The 16552-nt window shown below is 45.6% G+C and overlaps 1 protein-coding gene across 4 annotated transcripts in view; it reads left to right on the top strand.

Moving 5' to 3' along the window:
* APLP2 (amyloid beta precursor like protein 2) overlaps positions 1–11367 on the top strand; it is a 65740-nt gene extending 54373 nt beyond the window's left edge. For 2 of the 4 annotated variants that reach the window (XM_026678619.2, XM_026678617.2), the window contains 5 exons: positions 509–544; positions 5625–5707; positions 5949–6026; positions 8915–9070; positions 10073–11367. In XM_026678619.2, the coding sequence (XP_026534404.1) occupies positions 509–544; positions 5625–5707; positions 5949–6026; positions 8915–9070; positions 10073–10174 (455 nt within the window). In that variant the 3' untranslated portion in view covers positions 10175–11367. The remainder of the gene's footprint in view (positions 1–508; positions 545–5624; positions 5708–5948; positions 6027–8914; positions 9071–10072) is intronic. The other 2 variants (XM_026678620.2, XM_026678618.2) reach the window with 1 other exon arrangement.
* The last annotated feature ends 5185 nt before the right edge of the window (positions 11368–16552 follow it).

Genomic DNA, 16552 nt, shown 5'->3' with positions numbered 1-16552 from the left:
ACAGCGCTGTACTGTCTGTATCTGGCCTGAACCAATCAGAGCCAAGCTTACTTAAACAGAATGAACTTGGTCTCAACTTTGCCTCTGAACAAGCCTTTTTTGCCAGAGCTTTTCAGAGTAATTTCTGATGAAGGACCACTTGGTGACTGAGATGATATGAGTTTAGCATTCTGGCTTGAATTTCATGCAAGTCACTATTCTACAAGGATCTGTATTTGTACTTTGTCTAGCTGGCACCCTAAAACACATGGTGGGAATTCAGTTTTTGTCTGCTGATGGTGTTGTAAGCCTATTATAATAAATACATTTTCCTAGTTTCCTGGGGTTCATAAATGGGGATGGCAGAAAGGAAGTCTGAAGCTGCATTTAATCTCTGATGTAAACGTTCTCCAGTATCTAAATCAGAAATCGTACACAAGCCTTTTTTTTTTCTTTTCTCCCCTCCTAATCTCCTTTCTCTCTCTGCTATTTCTTTTGTTTTTGTTCTTGTTTTTCCCTCCTGCTATAGATTCTCAGCCGGATTTGTACCATCCAGTGAAAAAAGGTTGGTTCCACCCTGATCCCTTTTAAATGCACTCTCTATCATTCCCTTCCCCCTTTTGAGTGGATTTTAATCCCTTTTAATTTTATGTTTCATAACTTCAGCTTCACTTCCCTCCCTCCCTCCCGCTTATATAGCCAAGGTTGCCTTAGCTGTCCCTGTTGCCGCAGGAGTCAATTTGGTGGCCCCTGAACTATTAGTGATCACACATTATATGACCACGATAAATGTCATTAGGCTGATGATATATAAGTAATGATTAAAGCCTTCTGAAGTTTTGAAGCAGCTATTTGAGATCAGGTGATAGATGCCGGCTGAATTGGCTTCGAGCAGATACGTGCAGTTCCAAGATTAAAATGCTGATTTTATTACAGCAGCATTTTCCCTCTCTTCTTTGCCATGGGGTAAACTTTGTTAGAATGGTGTTTATAAGGAGGATTTAAACAGGGTTGATATTAAGAACTACTTCTGAAGCGGGGGGAAATCGGTAAGCCTGAGCATAACGACCTTCCTTAGAAATAAATCTATATAAACTAACTTGGAATGAGCAAATATGTGAGAAGCATTAGACATTATCATATGGAATTATAGAAGTAATGTAGATTCTTGACTATTTTAGAATAAGAATTGGATGTTTTTTTTTTAATCTATATCCCAGATATTCTCTCTAGCAAAGAGAATAGGAAGCCATTCTTTTTGATTTTCTTCCTTTGCTTTTTTTTTTCTTCTTTACACTTTTATCTTTCCTCCCCCCCCCCCTTTGCACTTCTGTTTTGCTTTTTGTCTCTTTTCTACCTTTGTTTTTCCTTTGCTTGTTTATTTTTTATTCATGTTTTGGAAATTTAATAAAAAACCGTACTTTAAAAAAAGCATTAGATCAGGGGTGTCAAACTTGATTTCATTGAGGGCCACATTTGGGTTGTATTTGACCTCGAGGTGGCCGGGCTGGGAGTGGCCATGGTATCCGTGGTCAGTATGATGTCTGCAACGGCCTCCTGCAACCCTCTGCCAGTAAAAACTGAGCTTGGGGTGGGGGGCACATGCAGCCCTCACCAGCTCTGTTTTCGGCTGAGATGGCCTCCTGCCATCTCAGCTGGTTCTCTGCCAGCGAAAACTGAGCCCACGAGGGCTTCATGAGCCCCCCAGCCTGAGCTCTGCTTTTTGGCGGCAGAGGCACCGCGGGCTGGTCCTTCGCTGTTTCCATTGGAGAATATGCATCCAAGGGGTGGGGGAAGACCAGGGTCAAGGATGAAATGAATGATGTGTCTCAGAGTCAGATGACTGTCAGGGCTCCAGCATCCATCCATTCGAATCATAAGTCTCTAGCCCAGGGGTGTCCAACCTTGGCAACTTTAAGACTTGTGGACTTCAACTCCCAGAATTCCTCAGCCAGCAAAGCTGGCTGAGGAATTCTGGGAGTTGAAGTCCACAAGTCTTAAAGTTGCCAAGGTTGGACACCCCTGCTCTAGCGGCATCTCTCAGAGTTAAAAGGAAACAAGATTTATTAGGAGTGAACATGCCGGTGCTACCTGGGTGCAGCCGACTCTCAGACACACCATTCATTTCACCCTTGACCCTGGTCTTCCCCCCCACCTCCTGGATGTATACTCTCCACTGGGACACATCCGTAGCCAAAAGTCATCAGTCATGCTCTCCAGTGATAATCTTGCGTGCCAGAAGCTTCTTCCTCCTAGCCATTATCTATGAAGCATTTAAGGAATGCACTACTTCCCGCACTCCCTTTCTGCTGTCAACTCTAAAAGACCAGAGAGATCTTTTTGACTTGACACCAGATCTAAGCACCCCGTGGTCTGGATCCGGCCCGTGGGCCTTGAGTTTGATAACCTCTGCATTAGATGTTATTGAAAGAATGGTGCTGGATTTCATGATTTTCAACCTGTCAGAGAGCATGATTAATATTCTACCATTAAAAAGCTCTTCAGGAAGTTCACTTGTTACTTGTAATGTAGATTAAAAAAAAACAACCCACAGCCTATGAAGGGATCTCTGGAATTAGATGTGTGTCGGGCTTCCCCCACCCATTGTTTTGCATGGATTATATGATTCCCAAATAGCGAATGAAATAATGGTTAGTACAACTAGTATTAGCACAATTGTAGTGAACACAATAGGTACAAAAATACCGACCTGCAGTCTCCGATTCTTGATGGTGCTGTAAGTGGCCATGCTTTCTTACTTTCTCTTGTTCTTGATTTTACTGGATTCTGTTGGAATCAGGTGGATATTTTCATAACAAAAGGTACAACAACATAGCTAAGGGAGAAGTTGATTCTTCTAAACAGGATTTGTGTTTCCAGTCAGAAATTATTGAGTTGACTTTCATGGGAGAATCTGCCAAACATGGTTGTATAGTCGTTTTGATTCTAACAGCCACAAGGATGTAAAATGTGTAAATTGTTAACTTGTGGAACCCAGGGAAATCTATAAGATTAAAAAGCAACATCAGTTGGCTCGTTATTTGCTTCGGGATTAATTAGAAAATGCCAAATTATTAAGACAAACGCAGTGTTCTCCTCCTCTGCCTATTTCTCTGTTGTAAAAACTAGAAGTAATTCCATCCAACTGGCTGATAACAGCAAAAAGGATATTTCCTAGTTTGCTTTAGCTAAAACGGTAGAGCTGCAGCATGTTTCTTCTTTGGTTTTTTTCCACCCCCCTCTGATTTCTTTATCGCTTATTGCTATTTCTTTGTTGGCCTGCTTGGTTTCTAAGAGCTTTCCCTCTGAGCACCAGTCCAATTAAGGCTGGTAAGCCGGTCTAATGGTACCCATTTAGAGTCTTTGCAACAAGCAGATAAAGCTGAATGCTGAGGGTTGATTGTTGGTTGATGGCCTAGGTATTTTCTTTTTTTTTTTTTTTGGAAGCTGGGAATCATTTGACTTTGAGGAGGGGGAATGTGGTTTATTGCAGCCTTGGAAAGCAAGCTGGGCAATTCCGAATATGTTTGGAATCCGAAGGAGTGTTTTTTTTTAGAAACTTCAGAGAGATTTTAAAGGGATAAGCAGTAAACGCAGATGTCCTTGAGACTGCCTTGGCACTTTAAAATAATTAAAAAGAATGGGGGAGGGGAAACACTCCCAAAGACAGCATTATGTCTAATAGATACTGATTGATTGATGCCTTCAGTCTGTGTTGACTCCTGAAATTGCCTGGAGAAAAAACACATAGACACAGACACACACACAGATGGAGCAAGACTTTGATATTCAGGACTGCAAAAATCTGGGATGACTTCTTCTTCTTCTGCCATTAATTTGAATTAATTGTGGAGGTTTGGCTCCTCCGTAATCACAGGTAGAGCTTCAGTGGTGCACAATTGACTGATATCTGGAACTTCATTCTCTCTTCCTGTGAAACCGATTCAGGATTTTATTCAGAAACAAATTAAACTTTTCCAGCAAGCAGCATTTTTAGAATGGCTTCCAGGCTTGTCCTTCAGATAGGCTGATATGGAAGGTGCCTCAAGGGCTGGTACTGCCGTGAATACAGCAAAGGGCAACGTCAAAGGATTGGGCAGGTGGTCCTTGACTTAAGACCTCAGTTGAGCCTGGAATTAAGTTGTTGCGGTCATTAAGTGGATCACTGTAGGAGAAGGAGTGGCAGAACCTTGAGGGCAGGGTCAAAAGAGGGGTCAGCGTAGAATCCCTACATAGCCACAAGTGAACTAAGCCCAATTTCTCTTGAATTCCATTGGTCCTTATCAAAATCCAAGCAGGTACTAAACCCTTTAGTTGAGGCTATTCCTGTGCATAGCATTAGCAATAAATCCGTTTCATTCAGCCTTCACATGTGGACTTAATCTTTTGCGCTTGGTAATTATCACAAGACCGTGACTGATTTTACAATCTTTTTTGCTTGGATCATTAAGCAAACGTGGCGGTTGTTAAGCGAATACAGCAGTCGTTAAGCAAATGCGTTTTATCCAATGGGTGTTTTTTTTTTTGCCAGAGACCAGAAGTAAATGCCAGAAACAGGCAAAAACTTCAAAAATCATGCTCATATGATTGTGGGGTGGCTGTAGAGGCGAGCCTGTTGCCTAAAATGCATTTCATATGACCAGGAGAATTGCAGTGGTTGGAACTTCAAAATCAGGACGTAAATATATTTTGAGGGATCCTTTGTAACTTCAAACAATTGCTAAGGGACTGGCTGTCCTGTTATTAAGTGGCTGGTCATACAGGGAGGACTGTCTGTTTCCTGGTGGCCTAGCAGTGAAGCTAGTTGCCTTCTGTTCGGAAGGTTGAGAGTTCAGTCCTAGGTAGTGACAGGGGGGGGGGGCCCGGGGGGGGGGGGGGGGGGGGGGGGGGGGGGGGGGGGGGGGGGTGGGGGGGGGGGGGGGGGGGGGGGGGGTGGTGTGTTTGGGGGCCCGGGGGGGGGGGGGGGGGGGGGGGGGGGGGGGGGGTTTTCGGGGGGGCGCCGCCCGGGGGGGGGGGGGGGGGGCGGCGGGGGGGGGGGGGGGGGCGGGGGGGGGGGGTGGGTGGTTGTTTTTGTGTGTTTGGGTTGGGGGGGGGCGGGGGGGGGGGGGTTTTGGGGGGGGGGGGGGGGGGTTCTTTGTTTTGGGGTTTGGGGTTGGGTTTTTTTTCACCTTTATTTTTTTCTTTCCCTGGGCACAAAGAAAAAAACTTATCTGCTCCGAATTCCACGTGGTGTCAGGAAGGGCATCCGGCCAGTAAATGCTCAGCTCCATCCAGTCGCCCCGACTCTACCTTGAATTACTTAAGGGGGGAGAGTCGTAAAAGGGGAGAAGAAAGTACAACTTCGACAGAAAAATCAATTTGGACTGTGTAACTAGCTAGTAAGAAACAACACGTATCCTTGAACCTTCTGGGTAGCCTCTCATTTTCATCGTGTAACCTGCTCAACAATCCCCTCGCCATTGTCCATTCTTCGTTTTTCTAGTGTAACATTTGGCATCTCTGTGACATGCGCATTAAGAAAACGGAACCGGCGATTCATGTAGGCGCGTAGTCTGACAAACGATATATATATATATATATATATTTTGCTCTTGCTGGATCTCGTATTTATCTATTTATATCGCGCCTAATTTCTTTCCGGGCAGGATCTGGCCTGGTGGATCTGGACGGGCTGATCGGAGCAGAAGAGAAAGTGATCAACAGCAAGAGCAAGCTGGACGAGAACGTGGTACGGCCCTTTTCGCATGGAAATTTGCAAGGGGAAACTTGGTGCCTGAACCGCCAAGCCTTCCAAGCTTTTCGGGATTTTGCTAAATGCATGGAATGGTCAAGCAGACATCAGGAAGATGTTCGCTTAAAGATAACTTGCCAAAGTAGAAGTCGCTGGCGGAACTAAGTACAAATGCAAAGTATTATGGCTCCTGCCGTTGATAGTGCCTCATAAAATTCTCTCATGATTTTTTTTTCAGGTAATTGATGAGACGCTCGATGTGAAGGAAATGATTTTCAATCCTGAGCGAGTTGGTGGACTGGTGGACGACATTCCGGTATGTCTATTGCCGTCAACATAGATTTACTGTTAGAGCAGGGGTGTCAAACTCAAGGCCCAGGGCTGGAACCGGGTGCTTAGATCTGGCCCGCCCTGAAAACGGGGAAGAACCCAGCCCGCGGTGCCTCTGCATTGAAAATGGAGCTCGGGAGGGGCTCTGTTTTCGGCTGCGACGGCCTCTCACAATCCTCTGCCAGCAGGCTCAGTTTTCAGCCGCAACAGCCTTCTGCAGCCCTCTGCCAGTGAAAGCAGAGCTCCATTTTTGCTGGCAGGGGGCTGCAGGAGGCCAAAAACAGAGCCTCGATGAGTGACATTGAGCTGGCCACGCCCCCTGGCCATGTCACGGCCACGCCCCAGGTCAGACACAACCTTGACGCAACCCTCAATGAAATTGAGTTTTACACCCCCCGTGTTAAGAGGGAACCACATATACCTCTTTGTGAAATCCTTTGTCATGGACATTATTCTTTAATTACACCCAAAACGCGAGAACGATTCAGTGTTGGTTTAATGTCATGGTTCAAAGTAATGCTCCCAACCAATTCAAGATCCTTGAGACCTTGGCTTCCTCAAAAATCCTGTTTATTAGGTACATCCTATCAGCACAGTCAAAGGTGAAACCAGCCCTGAATAATTCCCATGTTTTTGGTATAATTAAATAATAAGATACTGTTCCACCCACCTACCCCTTGTGTCACAGGTCACGTTAGCCAACCAGGCCAGCGGTGAACTTCTCAGCACTCCCTCCTGCTGTTGCTAAGATACATTTCAGGGTTCCAAGTAACACATCCCATTTAATAATTAATTAATTGTATCCTCACGATTTATATTGACTGTTTCCTAGTATGATTTGATTGCTCATTGTACCCTATGACTATCATTAAGTGTTGTACCTGATGATTCTTGACTCTTGACGAATGTATCTTTTATTTTATGTACACTGAGGGCGTTTGCACCCAGACAAATTCCTTGGCCAATAATCACACTTGGCCAATAAAAGAATTCTAATTCTAATAAGAACTCGGAGGCTGGCAAATTCCTCAAAAGAACATTTTATTTGGGGCATGTGAAATGGATATGATCCTGGCTCTTAAGTGCTCCCTGGTTTTTTCACCCAATTAAAAGTCAAAATTTGTCTCTCCCCCCCCTCCCCGAGCCTCCAGTCACATGGTCCAGGCAGCATACAATCCCGTTGCTAACTGACCTCAAGTCTCCCACCATTTGAACGCCTCCACCAACGTCTTTGATTCCCAGGAGAAAGAATTTTATTTAGGCTACAATACCCCCAGCTATCTCTACACCCCTCCTCCCTGGCTCCTCCGCTCCAGGCTGTGTCAACCCTGAAGCAACGAGAAGGGGAACCTCGCTAGGAAATTACAAAAAGGGAAAATGGCCCAAGTTCAGCCAACTGCAGGGTTGACAACATGTTGATTTGGCCTTGGTTCTCAGGAGCCTGATGGTTGTTATGTCCGGCACATTGGAGGAAAACATTCTACATTCCATAAGTGTACGGTTGAAGCAAGAAAAATACAGGTTCAGCTAGAGTCGTTTCGAGGGTTGTCCCCCTTTTTCTCCCGAAGGATATTGGATGTTGTAAAGAAGTACAAGAACTCCTTGACTTACAACAGTTCATTTAGTGACCGTTCCAAGTGATAATGGCACTGTAAAAAAAAGGGGGGGGGCTTATGACCATTTTTCACACCATTGTGGCATCCCCCCCTGGTCACGTGATCAAAATACGGATGCTTGGCAACTGATTCATATTTATGACGGTTGCAGGGCTCTGTGGTTCTCTTTGGCAATCTTCTGACAAGCAAAGTCAGTGGGAAAAGCAGATTCACTGAACAGCCGTGTTACTAATCTTAACAACCTAGACACAAGGAGGAATTTTCTGACAGTGAGAACTGACCAAGGAGAGATTCAACCTGGAAATAAGGAGAAATTTCCGTGCAGTGACAGCAATCAACCCATGGAACAGAAGTTGCCCTCGGAAGTTGTGGGAGCTTCATCCCTGGAGGCTTTCAAGAAGAGACTGGACTCCCATCTGTCAGAAATGGTGTAGGGTCTCCTGTTTGGCCAGGGGGGTGGACTAGATGACCTACAAGGTCCCTTCCAACTCTTTGTCAATCTGTTAAACTACAGCGATTCACTTGACCCAGTGGTGGCTAACCTTTTTTGGGCTCCTGTGCCAAAAATTGTGCGTGCGCTTGCACGCTCGCACTCGCGTCCCAGAACCCAGAAGGCAATGCGCCCCCCATGTCCCCTATGCATGCGCGCTCAATCCCCCACCCCCGCCACCCCCTTACCTGCACTGCACCTCACAGATGATTTTCGGCCCGTTTGAAGGCCTTTTTGGCCTCCCAAAGGCTTGAGGGAGGCTTCTGCAGGCTTCTACAAGCTTTGTAGGCGAAAACTAGCCCCGTTTCTAAAAATACTGGAAGTGACGAACGGGGCTAGTTTTCGGCCTACAAACCTTGTAGAAGCCTGCAGAAGCCTCCCTCAAGCCTTTGGGAGGCCGAAAAAGGCCTCGAACCGGCTGAAAATCAGCTGTGAGGCACGCACATGCGCAGTGAGGTAAGTTTGCCTGTAGCTCACGTGCCGGCACACACATGGCTTTGCGTGCCACCTGTGGCATGCCACCACGGACGTAACCCATGTGGCAAGAAAAGTTGTAAAATGGGTCAAAACTCACTCAGCAACGTAAATTTGGGGCTCAATTGTGGCCGTAAGCTGAGGACTACCTGGATTGAGTGATGAAACTCTTGTCAGAGCAGGAATATGACGTGTTTGTGGCAGTACTGAAACAGGGCTACTTAAGCGTGTATACCCCACGTAGGTGCCCATGCTTCCGCCTCTCCCTCTTAACGTTCTTTCTCCCTCCTGTAGAAAACGGACCGTTCTATGCGCGATGACTTCAGCTTCAGCAGCAGCGCTCTCATCGGCCTTCTGGTGATCGCCGTGGCCATCGCTACGGTTATAGTCATAAGCTTGGTGATGCTGAGGAAGAGGCAGTACGGAGCCATCAGCCACGGGATTGTAGAGGTGAGAAGGGCCTGGAGGCGCATCCCATGAAACCCGGAGGTAGAGCAGAGCCAGGCTGGTGGAGAAAGCGAGTAGAATCTCTTGCTGGAGAATTGTATGATTTAAGGCACCTCTTTTCAAACAGTTGGGACTGGGAAATGGATTTTCAAAATGGAGCCCCTAAGCATATTTTGGTTTGCACGCGCACGGAGCCTGTTTGGGAACTCTGAGCAACAGGAGTCAGTCCTGATGTGATCAGTCCTTACTATGAGTCGTTTCTTTCATTTGTCTAGCCTCTGTATGCAAAAGCAGGTAAACCAGCATTTGGGTTGTACTTTTGGGTTATGGATGCTAAAGCTCTTGTGAGTTGGTCTGGTGCTGTTATAAAAATAGCTTGGTTGTTTCCTTGCAGATGCTTCATTACACAACTAAGATAGTGCTCTGAAGCACTAGTTGAAGCACTCATCATCAACTTCTTCTAACGCCCCTTTAATCCCTTGTGGGATAGAGTCTGGACACCTGAATGGAGCTGAGCGTTTACTGGCCGGATGCCCTTTCCTGTCGCCAGTGCAGAGTTTTGTTCAGCAGATATATTCTCAGTATGCCCAGAGAGAGAGAGATCGGCCTCTACTTAGGATGAAACTCACAGCCTCCTGATTGCGAGGCGAGAGCTCCACCTCTAGGCCACAGCACCATTCCTAGTTGGGTAATGAAACGTCTACAACAGGGGTCTTCAAACTTGACAGCTTTAAGACTTGTGGACTTCAACTCCCAGAATTCCTCCTCTAGTCACATTAGCTCAGGAATTCTGGGAGTTGAAGTCCACAAGTCTTAAACTTGCCAGGTTTGAAGACCCTTGGTCTACAAGACAATCACCAAGCCCAGAGAGCATTCAGGACTCTACAGTTCAACCCTGAGCTAGAAATATTTTCTTGTATGGATACCACTACAAAGACTCTTTGTTACTCAAAATAATCTCTTGTCTGGCTGATAGCTTCTTCTTCTTTTTTCTCTCCCATAAAGGTTGACCCAATGTTAAGTCCCGAGGAAAGGCATCTGAACAAGATGCAGAACCATGGCTATGAGAACCCAACATACAAATATCTGGAGCAGATGCAGATTTAAAGGATGTTGAAATGGTTGCATCCCTGACCAGCAGATGTTTAGGGGAGAAAGGGCCAAAATAGTCCATTGTTTTGGATCAACTACTGACCACCTGTTGTTTGAAGAGGACTTCATCTTACATTCAGAGTTCCTGGGTCATTTAAGACTTAATTACTACTGTAGAATTTCAATTTCCATTCTTTTAAATGGGCGATGAAATGGTAATATAACAATATATGATATATAAAGCGTAAATGGGAAAATGGATCTATTGCAGATATTTGAGATGTAATTTTTTTCCTTTTTTAAGAAACCTAATCTAATGAACAATCCCAATGCTGTTGTATTGTCTAATAACAAGCTCTCAATATACATGAGAAATATTGTTTTATTTCTGATTCTCTGCTTGCATATTCCAGGGTATTTGTACCAACCACATTGTATAAAGAAATAATTTAGTGGCTCTTGGGTCATTCTGGCTTGCAGGGTTGCAAGATTCCTCCCTCCCTCCCTCACCAGAGAAAACAAACGTCATAAACATTATGGAAAACTTAAAATACATTCTTCGATGCCAGTGACCTGTACAAATTGTGCTGCTGTGTGGCTTGGTTCCCCCAAAATCTAGAGCCTCTAAAGACGAGGCGGGAAGTTGCTCTGTCGTTTTAGGATCTTTGTAGTGGAATTATTTGGTCAGGATTTGAGCAGATTAGGATTGCACACTTGCCTTGCTTTCTGAATCCAGTCCCGCTATAGAGTTGGAAGCTTTTGACATTAGGATTCAGCCCTTCCCTTCCAGCGTAACTTCTCCTTTTAGCCTTGCCTAATGTAAGCCAATCTTTCTTGTCAATGTATGCCCCTCCCTCCTCCTCCTCCTCCTCCTCCATTCAGGGTAACTCACAATCATTACAGGTTTGGAAGGCTGATGAGTCTTCCTGAGGAAGTTTGCTGAGGCACTGTACTTAAAACAGATCCATTGTCCTGCCTTGAGGGGGGGAAAAAAAAAGGCAGGCATCTGGAGAAGTGAACAGAGAATGGACCCACAACGTTGGTCGCCGTTGTGTACAGCGTTTACGCACCTCAGGGAGGAATTACGTTTTGAGAAATGGAAGAGGAAGGAATCGCCGGGCACTGACGTGTCCAAAAGAATCACTCCATCAACCATCATGTCTTTGTAATGCCTGTATAGTTGGTGTTAATCCTCACAGCATTAATTTTTTTTAAATATTTCTTGACGTTCCAATAAACCTGTGTTGTATTCCCAACCCCCCTTCTTCTTCTTTTTTTTTTTTTTTTTTGGTAAATTTTCTTTTCAACTTCCACCCCCAAACCCCGTATAATTTCTCTTCCCGCTATGCACAGATTTATTTAACCTGCGAATTCCCTAGTGTGGTCTGTGGGGAATGTAGAAAAAGTTGGAAACTCATCAATAAACTCCTTTAACTTCCCGTTTCTGATTCTAGTATCTATCCCTGTGTGCCAAACTGGAGTTCTCTCCTTCCCTCTCTTTCTCTCCCTCTCCCTGCCTGCCTCTCTCTCTCCTCCCTCCCTCTCCCTGCCTTTCTTCCTCTCTCCCTGCCCCTCTCTCTCCTTTCCTTTCTCTCCTGTCAAGTGTTAGGGCCGTAAATAAAGGGAAGTTAAGCTGCATTATTAGCTCAAACAAACAGGTTTAAAAGCATAACATGAAAAGGATGCCTACCAAGCAAGGTGATACTAAATCTCTTACAAGCTTAGTACGAGCTTAAGGACAGTACAGATAACAGAAACTCCCAACAAACAACAACCCTGCAGGGTTTTTTTTAAAAATCAAATCTTGGTACCGTGACTTCATGGCTCTGCTTCTATGATTACAGGACAGCAAGACTGGACTTTGACTGGGTAGCATGTGACTGGGATGGGAATCGAAACTCTCAGACATTCACAGTGAGAAAAGCTTGGAAGCTACATAAAGATCCTACCTGTCTTGACTCAGTATTCTTTCCTATTTGTTTAAAAACCAAGCAGGTTAGCTCAGGATGATGGGAGCTAAGAAGTGGGCCTTTTCAGTTTGCAGTGCCTGCCCTATGGAATGTCCTACCTCCTGAAGTTTGATTCAGCAGCTACAATATACCACAGATGGGCAAACAGGGCCCCTTTAAGATCTCTGGACTTTTAACCCCAAGGAATTCCTGAACCAGCCTTGGAATTCTGGGAGCTGAAGTCCACAGGTTCGTGAAAGGGGCCGTAGGTACCCACCCCTGAGCTACACTCACTTGGATTTCAGTATTAACAGATTGTGAGGAAGGGTCCATCTGGAACAACTATCAACATCCACAGAACGCCTTTCAAGAGATGTCTTTGTCCTGCCTTCCAATTCTAAATAAAAGAAATTTGAAGGTAGAATAAACAGATCTTGCCCAGAAACCAGCAACATTGTGTTCTGTCACACTACTATGAGGTCCTCAGGTGTACAACCGATCGTGGCACAAAGGACAGGTATGCATATGTGTTATTGTCTGCATGTCACCACAGTCTCAAAGAGCAGAAGCCACCGGATGTCCCTATTGGTTCAGAATGTCTCTGGATCTTGGTGTACCCATGCACAGTCCATTCAATGAATTCCATACTTCACAGCTTTCGTCAGAGCCAGGTGTGAGCTTCTCCGTCTGGTCTCATCCAGAATTGGTTCTCATAGCTTTCCATAGATCCTATCTGCTTTCGAACTCTTCAAAGCCTTCCGATGACGACAAAGGAAGCTTTTCCTGCAGGGGTGGTTGATGTCTTAAGAGAAGACCCCTATCTCCTCCTACATCCTCCTCCTCCACCTTTTTAATTGTAATCTTTACTGTGATTAGAAGCAGATTTTCTTTGTGGTCTTACTAGCTTGGCCACTTGGTCTCCTCTGCAAAGGAGATGGGGCAGCCAACAAATCCAATCAAATCAGTCCTACCAATGCAGCAGGGGCATTAGGTTGGGCAAATTTATGTGGCTTGCATCCACATCAAGCATTCCAATGTGAGGCACCCATAGAGGGGAAAAGCAGGTCTGGTGGAGGCCATAGATGACAGATCCAAGAGAGGACATTCCCCCACATCGCATTCCAGCCAGGGAGGAAGAGTTCATTTCAGCACTTTCTGATACATTAAAGCATCGTCCGCAAGAACTTCAGAGTTATTTTCCCCCTGCTGTGCTTTGTTTGCCAAATAATGTTTGCCTGTGCAAATATTATTGCATCAATTCAAGATGGTACTGACGCAAGGATCTCTATGGTTACCTTCCCTACTTGCTGTTTTGGCATTTCACAAGACCTATTTCCCCTCCCAAATGTTGCTATTTTTCAAGGACAGAAAGCAATAGACTGATGCTCACGCAGGATGGGGAGCGCTGAAGTGTATTAGTTTGCCTCCAGGATCTTCAGGATCTTCAGAAGGTTCTGCGGTGAGACATATTCACTAAATGTAAGCCTGTCAGTGTGTGCTCCATTCAAAATCCAAGAAAGAAATACTCAGACTCCATAGGTTAGAGCAAAGTTTTCCTTTTACTGGAAATCAAAGTGGAAGCTACAGGTTGAATTCTGAATCTAAAGAATTTGGCGCGCAGATCACATATACAAAGGAATGGAATTGTTCCCACCCCCCAAAGTCCAAATGACTCTTCCAATTAAAAGTTCTGAATATGATCATGTGGGCATCTTCAGGTGGTGATGAGGCCTCTGTCCGTTGACCTTGACATATTTTGATAAAACTTCGCAGCTGCGCAAGGGATAGAAAAACTAGGCAAGGAAATAGAAACTTAAGTAGAGGAATTTATACTCCCCTTCCCATTTACAGCATAGGAATGTAACACCTCCAGCTTTCTTCCCTTCCACCCCCCCCTGCTAATGACAGCCGAAAGATGGAGCAGTAAGAAAGATGCAAAGTAAGAAAAATGCAAAGCAGTACATAAGATGTAGAAGGGATCATCTTGAAGGCTGACAAAGCCTTTGCATTTGCTCACTCCGGTTTTTCCTTGAGAACGTAAGGACGTAAATAGTGCCCTCCATGATCAGCCCAAGTAGTCCAAGAGTCTGTTCTCCCAGTGGCCAACCAACTGCACAAGGAAGTCCACCAATCACCCAGTAGATGGTCTCCAGAGGTTGCACCAGCCCAATAGCTGTTAGTCTCCATGGCTTTATTTGCATCTAGTAAAGAAATGTAAAGGTTTCCCTCTCCAGGCGTGTCTCATACTAGTGGGAGAAGTATTCTCTATTTCTAATACATTCCTGGGCTCATGTAGTCAACTCATGAAGTCGAGGTACATGACACTGTTATCTTCCCACCCAAGTGGTACCTATGTATCTACTCACATTTGCATGCTTTTGAACTGTTGGCAGGCAGGAACTAGGGTAAGTTATGGGAGCTCACCCCGTCAGGAGGCACTTGGGTCTCCAACACTGGCTGTCACCTTTCTGGTTGACAAGCTCAGCATCTTTAACCACTGAGCCACCCTGCCCCCTTTGCACCTACTGTAGTAACAGACAATCTGTACACTTTTTTACATCTTGCATTTTAAATTTTAAATTTTTGTCATATAGGGTGCCTTGTTTTAATTGTGATGCTTCTGACACAAACAAGCAAACAATCTACTATTTACATGTTTGAAGCTTGCTCCAACAGTCCCTTTGAGGCTGAAAGCTGGCTCGGTTTGAACACAAGCCACGATTTCCTTCTCCATTCCCATTTTCTCTTAATTTTAAAATACTGGCTTATTTTTTTGTTGCCTTGATATATCTAAAGGGTTTTGAAGCAGTGCTGGAGGCAAGCTGGCTTCCAACCAAAGAAATCACAAGACATCCGAAAACATAATCCACTAGATCAATGCGATAATTTCCCTAAAGAATAAAATTCTAACTATGTGCCTCCTCGCTTTGTTATTTCAGGAAACCTTTCGACCCTTTTCAACTTTTTATTTTTTTTTATTTTTTTTACATTTGGGCAATTAGTCTGCATTGCAAACGATGTTTCCCTCCCAAGAAAGTTTGCTTTATGAATTTAATCAAACTCCTCCAAGCAGCTTCAAAGGATGGTAACGTCTAAAAGGAGGAGAGAATGATTTTGTTTTTCAGAGGGTGATAATTGTGGATCAGACCTAAAACAGAAAGATAGACAGATACACGTAGATTGTTCTGCATCACTTTATTCTATTATTCATTGCTTGACAACAGGAAAGTGGAGTAACCAACTGATGATTAAGGAGATAAAAATAATTCCATTTGTAAAGCGCCAAGATCTAAGTTTAATTACTCATATTGATTAGATAAATATTTGTAGGAGAAGAAAATCACCAGGGTTAAATGCCTATATGGAAATGAGATTCAGTTGTCAGTACTATAAGTACTGATTGGGGTGTGTGTGTGTGTGTGTGTGTGTGTGTGAGTGAGAGAGAGAGAGAGAGAGAGAGAGAGAGAAAGAGAGAGAGAGAGAGAGAATTCTAGACATTTCTCTTCCTGTTCTCATGGAAAATTGGAATTACAAATAACTAACAGAACCATAACATGAAGCAAATTTCTATGACAAGGGGGCTTTAATTGCAGACGGGGAGAACAACCATAAAAAGGCATAACAGTATAATAAACAGAAGTCTTTCTATAAGTCCTGATTTTTCCCTATCCCAAACCTTCTTGCTGGGCTGGGCGTGGAGCTTTAAAAGGTCGGGGGGAACCCGACGGTGGTCACAGGCTCCGAAACGGGGAACGGGCCCAGTCCACAAGGGGGGGGAAATCCACGTCCGGGAGACAGAATACAAGGACAAAACAACGGGAGAACGAGGGGGCTCCGAGCGTCACTACACACACCCGTACACAGAATCTAGGCCTTGGGCGGGCACCCCAGATCCCCCCGAGCAGCCGCAACAGCTCCCCAGCCCACGCAAGACCATTCCCCCCCCCCCCCCCCTGGAAGGCAAGGCAGCCCTGAGCCGCACCCCCCGCAAAAGGGGGGACCAACACCGCGAGCCCGACGCAGAACCACCGCACGCCGAACGGAGAACCGCCCAAGGCTGAGCGCCGCCCGCCGCCGCTCGCCCAGGATGGAGAGGCGCACGTCCGCCCCCCCCCCCTGGCATGGAAGGCGCGGCAAGGCAGGCAGACCGCAGGCTCCCGGCGCCCGCCCCACCCGCCCCGCCCGTGTCACCGCGCCCGCGTCCACGGCCAGCGGGCCCCGCGCCTCCCGCCTCGGCGCAGCGGTCTCCCCTGCGTTGAGGTTGGCCGCCCGCGCCCACCCGTACCCCGGATCCGCCCGCCGCCCAACCGGCCCAATCGGCGGCCAGTTAAAAGACCACTGGCGTGGCCCGTAGTCCCACCCGTTCTATGAGATGACTATTCAGGCCTATTTACTCTGTTTTACTACAAAGCAAACTTAATTAACTAACTGCATGAAATAACCA

Source organism: Notechis scutatus, chromosome 7 (genome assembly GCF_049901735.1).
Source record: "Notechis scutatus isolate UNSWTSFEM ecotype Mainland chromosome 7, rNotScu1.2, whole genome shotgun sequence".
Classification (NCBI taxonomy): domain Eukaryota; kingdom Metazoa; phylum Chordata; class Lepidosauria; order Squamata; family Elapidae; genus Notechis; species Notechis scutatus.
This window is presented reverse-complemented; position numbering and strand designations above follow the sequence as displayed.